This window comes from Periophthalmus magnuspinnatus, chromosome 8 (assembly GCF_009829125.3).
Source record: "Periophthalmus magnuspinnatus isolate fPerMag1 chromosome 8, fPerMag1.2.pri, whole genome shotgun sequence".
Classification (NCBI taxonomy): Eukaryota; Metazoa; Chordata; class Actinopteri; order Gobiiformes; family Gobiidae; genus Periophthalmus; species Periophthalmus magnuspinnatus.
In genome coordinates this window covers 28538204-28546072 of record NC_047133.1, presented here as the reverse complement: position 1 = coordinate 28546072, position 7869 = coordinate 28538204, and the positions used below count along the sequence as shown (strand labels likewise).

The window sequence follows — 7869 nt, the reverse complement described above, 5'->3', positions numbered from 1 at the left end:
GTGCGCGCAGTGCCTAAAGTGTACATTTATGTACTTGCTTGCAATGGTTGGCGATGGAAAATATTCTTGCAGACTACTGACATAAAAGAAAGAATGACAACCTTCTGTTGTAGAGAAATAAAACATTTATATGCATGAATTATACTGTAGATGAAAACAGGGCTAATAACAATTTAGTTACGCCACCAGGCATTCATTCTATAGTCAACAGTCCATATCCAAAACCATTTATTGCATTCAATGAAATATACTTTTGAAGACTTTCAACAATAAATGTTGTTTAAAACTACTAATTATGAAAAAGTATAACATCATCAAGTGCGGCATATTGTATATTTTGTGTTGTTCAACATACTACTTAGCACAAATCTCTGTTCATTTATTATTATTTTATCATCTGAGAGAGACAATAGTTCTTCGTTTTGTTTTTTTAAATCAATGAGGATTTGTCATCAAAAGCAGCAGTTTTTACATTCAAAAGTAGAGACATTCGCTGCAGTTGAGTTTAAAAACCTACTAGACATTTGGATAGGGTCAGAAGTGGATTGCATGTAAATTTAACAAAGAAATATAGGTTCTTTACATACTGTACATTTTGCAGGATAGGCATGCTGTTTATACCAAATATTATATTAAAGAAAGCTTTGGAGAGTTAACTTTCATGGGGCCTGGAGCAAACTTTTAGTTGATTGCCATACTACCTTTAATGTTTCTGGGCATGTCTGCCATCAACAGCCATAACTAAATAACTTATTGTTGTAAACTAAAACATACATACATTTTCTAATATGTTTTTGTGATCACAGAATTGATTTTACATGTCCACCTAAAAAAACCCAAAATGATTAAAATCAGTAATTGCAAATAAAGAACATTTTAAAATTTCAGTCTGTATGAAAAAGGGTAAATGGAAGTGGATAGCTAAAATCTTACTAAGCATAACAACAGCATCGAAGAAAAATACATTAAGATTCATATATTAGCAATGAGTATATATAATATACAAACAGTATACATACAGTCTGTGGGACAGTGGTAAAGAGGGCAAACAAAAAATGGACTTCTCAATGACACAGAGTGCAGAGTCATTTACACCAAAACACCTAAGTGCGTTTGTGGTTACTGTTAAGTACAAGGTCAGCAGTAGAAGCAGGTTTACCAACTACTCCGTGCCAGTGCTGAAGGTTAAAACAGTAGGTCAGCATAAGATAAACCTTGTATTAATCAAGTCAGTGTAATACCTCATTTGTCCAGGAGTGGTCCAAGGTAGAAAAGGCTTCAGAGATTCAGTGTCCAGATGACTACCATTGAAACATTTTTTACCTTCTATAAATTACTTAACTATAAACATTTAAAAGAAAGTTGTTTTTGTTGATCAAAAAGCATCTCCGTAAGCATCGCTGCTAAGTGCTTGTGTTGTTATTAGTTCGAACTTAAAATTAAAATATGAAAAACATTTGTTTAAATCTGATTGAAATTTTTTAATTTTGTAAACCTGTATGGCACTGGCACAGAGCTGAGGCGGTAAACCTGATATTTGTGAAGAGTGGTTAAGGGCTGAAGACAGCTAAGTGCCACAGGTAGAACCAGTGACACACACAGTGATGGTACTTGACTGAGAATGTGTACATCTGTGTGCACAGGGGAAGACTCATGGGACTGGAAACACAAGAGTCCTGGGAAAGAAGAGAGAAAAATATTAACAACATTCTATACAAGAAAGACAGACTGCAAAAAGTCATGATTTGCTATGTTACTCATGCTACACATTTTACTATAATCTCAACAATTGTATCAATCCAACTTTATTTAAAAAATGCATTGAAAATAATACTTGAAATATTGTCAAGATAGCTTATGTAGAACACAAGAACTGGTCAAACTAATGACAGCAATGACCCTATAACTGTAACACGTTTGCAATAAAACAAATAATGAAAAGAGCTTACCTCTTTGTCACATTGTTCGGCTGTACTGTATGCCTGTCTTCGAGGCAAGATTGGACCAGGGCAGCAGGGAGCGCAGCAGGGACTGGGCCTGTCGGTACAGCCTCTGTGGCAGGGAGCAGGGGCTGAGGCTGGCCAGAGTGGCCCCGATGTGCTGGATATAATCAGTGAACACAGATTAAGGAAGATCTCATTACTCACTGCTGCAGTACTGGTTCTGTCAGAATGGCTCAGTCAATTGGTTTCAGTACCAGCCTTTTATGTGTGAGAGTATATTGCCTTTGAAAAAACAGATAATAAGCTGATAATAAGAATACAATGGAGCTAGCGGCTCAAAACAATGTATGTAGTCTATGTGCCAATTATTCATAAATAATACACATTTAGGAACTAACATCAGCAGGGGACCCCATATCATATATAATTTAGCATCTTACCCAAAGTGCAATGACAATAACTGTGTTTCTTAGCATCTAATACTGCAATATGCTAATGCTAAACTGGTTCATGACACTGGTACATGACACTGGTACATGACACTGGTACATGACACTGATACATGATAAAATATATCTTTATCAAATATTGAGTTTTATTTAAGAATGGCTGTGGATTTGAATTATTAAAAACTATTTACAGACAACATAATAACACTAAAAAGTCAAAGGATATAAGATTGTCCATGGTGGATGTCCTCCGTTAATGTATAGAACATAAGTGAATCCGTCTTTGAGGACCCCTCGTATGGAGTAGTAGTAGGGCAGGTAGTGGTGCTGCCTGAAGTCCCTGTTCTCATAGAAGTGGATGGCAGTGTTGTTGGTGGTGAGGACGTGCAGATAAATGGCCTTACAGTGGTCCTGCGCTGTGGTCGAGATGTGCTCCTTCAGACTGTCCAGCAGCAGGGAGCCTACAGGGAAAAGCAACAAGATTAGGGGCAACTAATCAAAATATTTAATGTTTAATTCTACAATTTTGGACCATTTATTTGTCAGGCTCTACACTGAAATACTTAGTTGGAGAGATTGCAATGTCATTTTCTAATTATCTATTTGTATTTACAACTATTGGAAGCATTTGATATCATTTTTACTGAATGTAGTGACTATTTAACATCAACATTGGATTTGTGAGTGTGTGTTTAAAGGGTAATCTTACCTATGCCTTGTTTTCTAAACTCTTTGACCACTCCCAGGCTCAGAATATAGGCTACCTGTGTGTCCACAGGGAAACTGGAGGCCAAGATGTCTCCATCCTAATACAAACAAAACATGTATGAGATTTATGAACTGACCATACAGTATAATTTTACTTTACACAAAAATGTTATTAACTAAGTAGGATCAAACAGATGATTCTTGAAGCCAAAAACATGAAAACTTACTGTTTTCAGTTATTTACACAAGTGGAGAAAATTGTCTTTCAACCTTTTCAAAACAAGCGAGTGTAACCCTAAAATTGTACCATCATACATAAATGTTTTTGAGTGACATATTACCTTTGTTAAAACTCACAACATAATATAAGAGGTCCACTACTGCCTACAGTCTAAACAAACAGACTTGTGTCAAGGCAAATTCCAAAATGTAAATGATGTCACATTCCTCTCCTTAGACTGATTTAATGGCAGGAACACACAGACATATGTTTGTCAAGGCCATTGGCTATGTTTAATTAGCAGACTAAAACAGAATGTGTGTGTCCCACATATGAAATGTCTGACAATAATGATGAAATATTTTGTTCTCATTTAACTGCAGTGAAAAAGGACTCTGTTAAATGAAAATGTGTACTTAAATAATTGTACCTCTTTGTGTACTTTGGTCCGGCCTTTGATCTCAGCCACAATCATTCCCACAATGCCTCCTCTGAAGGTGGCTGCCAGGGAGAAGAACTTTTTGTTGGATGTGATGTCCTGATACCATGAGTCTGGGTACCTAAAATTAAGAAAAATACTTTCAGCAAACATATTTTGTAAATGGTCTGCAGTGAGAAAGCAATGGTGGAATGATTATATTATTGACGTTGAAATACACTCTCACTAAACTCTACCAGCCACCATCTTGTTCTCATTCTGCTGCTATCTACAGTGCATAATCATATGAGGCTTACTCGATTGGAAACCAATCCCCACAGAGCAGCTTGACGCTGTCTATGTCATCATGACAGAGGAAGCGGAGTTGGACTTCACTGAGAGCTGCGGGGGACACCACGTCACTCATTCACACCTGCAAACATGAAAAATAGAACACTGAGGTGAACTCAACTGTGGAGTTAAAAACTTTTGATTAAATCTCGAAATGTGGTACAGTTTCACTTAAACACCAATTAGTTTAACAGTTAGTTTTGTTTATGGTCCATTGCTGATAATTACATTTTTTTAATTTTCTCCTCATTTACAGAGGCATAAGTCAATACATACATTAGCATCCTATAACAGTTGATTACATTCAAAGACAAAGTAACAGCCTTTGACAAACAGATGCATTTTTAATTCCTTAACACACTAACATTAATGATACAGCTTATAAAATACTTTTGCCAAAAATTGCATAGCTTAAGCTTTAACTTATCAGATAATTTAACTTAGATGTCACAGACACTAATGCATAAACTAATATTGGGATAACCGTTTATGATACTAGGTAAAAGTGTAAGATAAAGCATTAAGCGAAATATATATATTTTTTCTATAAAGGCAATGCAATCAACTGGCTGGTGACTAGCGGACATGCTAACAGGAGCTAACGCGGCTAGCATTAGACGTCTCAATCAACCTACCTTGTTTTAACACTGCAACCACAGCAAAGTATGAAACTAGTCTACTCCTTGCTGTCGGTCACCTCAGTCACTACTCCGGACACACCATAATAAATCTGGCTTTTACTCCCAGATTCCACGATTAGTTCATTGCTATTTGGTGACTGATCGGAGCGGTCTGCTCGGCTAACAGCTGGATGTTTACTTCCTGTTTGGATTACGTCAAAGCAGTTCAGCTCCGCCCACTAGAAAAGTCATATGTGCTGTGGACTGTCAGTAGACCCCTGCCATATGGCGTTATGAGTTGTAACGTTTGTAACTTTGCATACTTATCGAATAAATTCATTAAAAAAAAATGTATATCAGTATATCAACAATTAATCAATATTAACTTGTCCTGTGTTCTAGATAGTTATATTGATGTTTAAATTGCGTCCTTTGTTACAGTTTGTAAATTGTATGATGTTCTGTGTCATGGATTTGTTTTGTGTTGTGTTATTCATGGTATATATGGTCTGTCATTATGTAAATGTAAATATGTTACACTTCAATTATATCAATAAAAAAATAGATTAAAAACAAAAAAAACTTGGTTAATCTGAACGTATTGATAGTGTGATGGCAAATTAAGTGACTAAAGTTCTGATAATAATGTTTTACGTTTCCACCACAAGAAGACACGCACAGCTCACCCAGGACAGTAGATGGCAGTACTAGTCAGTGATGGTTTGTTGCTCATCTCCTGCCTGTGATGAAGAAGAAGGGAGTTGCAGAATGGAGGGTAAGTTGTTCAAATCATATCTGAATTTAGCAGCATACGTTTAAACATTACTTAAAAGGCACGTTTAAAACAGTAAGATTACTTCAATAAAACTTGACTCACTTCCTACAGCGTCTAATCAACTCTTCCTAACCCTGCTATGGGGTAAGAGCCCTGTAGATGGGTATAGGCTATATTTGTTTACCATTTGTCTGGCTTTGTTTCAGCGCTACTTGTTATTTATACTGTAATATAGTTTACAGTATTACGAATTGATCAAACTTGTGAATTCAAATATTATATGTTATGTCCAGAAGTTAAGATTATCATAAGACATCTTTGTTGTTCTTAGATTTATTTTGGATCCCACCTTGCTTCCATGTTATTAAAAGAGGCGATGGCTACATTTCGGGTATTATCGACAATGAAAATGAGCTGACCACGCTGTTGGAGAGTCACAGCAGGGCCACTTATACTTCATACATCAAGTGGTAAGATCCTGAGTCACATGTAGAAAACTTTCTTTATGGATTAATTTCAGTTAAGAGTACCTCTACTTGGTATGATCCATTACTTAGGTCCGACCACACGAGAGAAACTTGCAACAATGGTCGACAGTTTTGGCAAGTGGACGACTACTCAGAGGATGTGCCGCTGTGTGTGCGAAGGAGAATCATACTGGTGTGTCAGCACGGCAAGGCTTATGTCAAAAAAGCAAAGGTAGGTACACATCCAACACACTTCACAGATGGTGTATTTGGTGAATCCAAATTTTAAAAAATCATATGAAATACTCCCCCTCACTTAGGAGTCCTGCTGATTTTTGTTAATGTTTGGTCAGGGCAAAGCATGTTAATGAACATACATAATATTACATGCTGTAAACACGCTGAATTGTAGTCGGGAACTAATTTCCATCCATTGCCCCACATTTGCTCTCACCAGCACTCACAATCATATACCAGTCAGTGTATGTGGATAGTGGAGGCAAGGTAGGTGAAGTGTCTGACCCAAAGACACAATGACAGTATGCATTTTTCCTTCAAACTGTTTTTTCTCAGTTCAGCTTTGGCATAATTATGATCTATGAATGTGAGTTTACTGATCACTATATATTTTACCTCTTGCAGGAGGAGTGCCGGGATGTGGAACAGGAAAATATCAAAAGACGGGTTCGCACTAAAAGCTCAAAGAAACTGAACTGTCCAGCCAAACTATTTATACGACACATCACAAGGTGAGCTTTTGGTAGTTGAAAATATAGAATTCGAATATATGTGCTCTTGTCATGTCCACATAATAACAACTGTAAATAATAATTGCTTATTATTTAAGGTATGACACATTTAGTGTCAAAGGGGATGCTTCCAGGACTCGAAAAGAAGATGCTATGAGAAGACTGAAGTTGGCACTGTCCGAAACACATCCACCAACATCAACATTTTTGCACGTGAAACTTCCACTGGTGGAAGCTCACCGGAATCATGACATTTACCCCAGTATGATGATCAGTGGCTACAGTGGTGGGGTGCAGAGCATGGTGGAGGTTGAATCCAGTGGTGAAGGAGCTCTGCGCATGGAAAACGATGGCTGTAGAGTGGAGGGGAACATGGACATACAAGATAAAAAGAAGATTAAATTAGCACAACAAACTCTCAGAAGAGAGCTGAAAAGGCTAACGGAAGTTTCATATTTATTTGAAGACCTTAAATCTTTAAAAACAACATCTGCTTTGCTGAAAAATGTCAGACAGTCTATGGAAGCCCAGTGCCGTAAAGAAAACGGACTAAATAAAGAGCAAAATGGTAGACCACAATGTGACAAACCAAAGACCAAACAGTCTAAGAAACAAAAATGAAACATTGATATTTTTAAATAGCTTCTCAGATTTTGTGTTCTATAATTTATTTGCAAGACAATATTGAATCCTGGAGTTATTTTTCAGATTTTTAGAAAACATTTTTTTGCCCACAGACTATTAGACACGACAGTAAGCTGTTTGAAATGGGTGAAGTGTGGGGAGAGACATTCATCAAATTGTTGCAGTTGGGAGTGAATCTAATGACAAAGAGTCCAGAGTTAAGTCATATATACTATGACTTAAGATAAGATATGCCTTTATTAGTCCCACAGTGGGGAAATTCCAGACTCCTTGGCCACACTCCTGTGCATGTCAGTGGGATTTTTCATATTACATCCATGCCATTTAGATTTACAGTTGCTAATGTTATCCAACTAGACACTGATATAACAAGGCAAATAACCATTTAAAGGGCAGGCCACAAGAATGGTAGTAGTTTGTGGCACCATTCTTGGGACCAGCTTTCTACTTATTGTGTAGTATATTGAATTGTTACTTTCAAAATAAAAAATGGGTAACACAAAGTTGACCTTAAATGCACTAAA

General features: G+C 36.8%; 2 protein-coding genes across 2 annotated transcripts; one reads left to right on the top strand and one right to left on the bottom strand.

Moving 5' to 3' along the window:
- Positions 1-106: 106 nt before the first annotated feature.
- On the bottom strand, positions 107-4927 carry nat15 (N-acetyltransferase 15 (GCN5-related, putative)). Its single transcript, XM_033970642.2, has 7 exons — positions 4725-4927; positions 4056-4171; positions 3751-3880; positions 3102-3198; positions 2619-2853; positions 1950-2113; positions 107-1676 (listed from the first exon to the last, which is right to left on the bottom strand). The coding sequence occupies exons 2-6, from the start codon at positions 4163-4165 to the stop codon at positions 1957-1959; spliced, it is 729 nt and encodes a 242-aa protein (XP_033826533.1). The 5' UTR covers positions 4166-4171; positions 4725-4927; the 3' UTR covers positions 107-1676; positions 1950-1956.
- A 494-nt stretch (positions 4928-5421) lies between these two features.
- On the top strand, positions 5422-7857 carry LOC117374500 (uncharacterized). Its single transcript, XM_033970640.2, has 5 exons — positions 5422-5484; positions 5816-5954; positions 6042-6183; positions 6594-6700; positions 6799-7857. The coding sequence occupies exons 1-5, from the start codon at positions 5427-5429 to the stop codon at positions 7319-7321; spliced, it is 969 nt and encodes a 322-aa protein (XP_033826531.2). The 5' UTR covers positions 5422-5426; the 3' UTR covers positions 7322-7857.
- Positions 7858-7869: the final 12 nt, after the last annotated feature.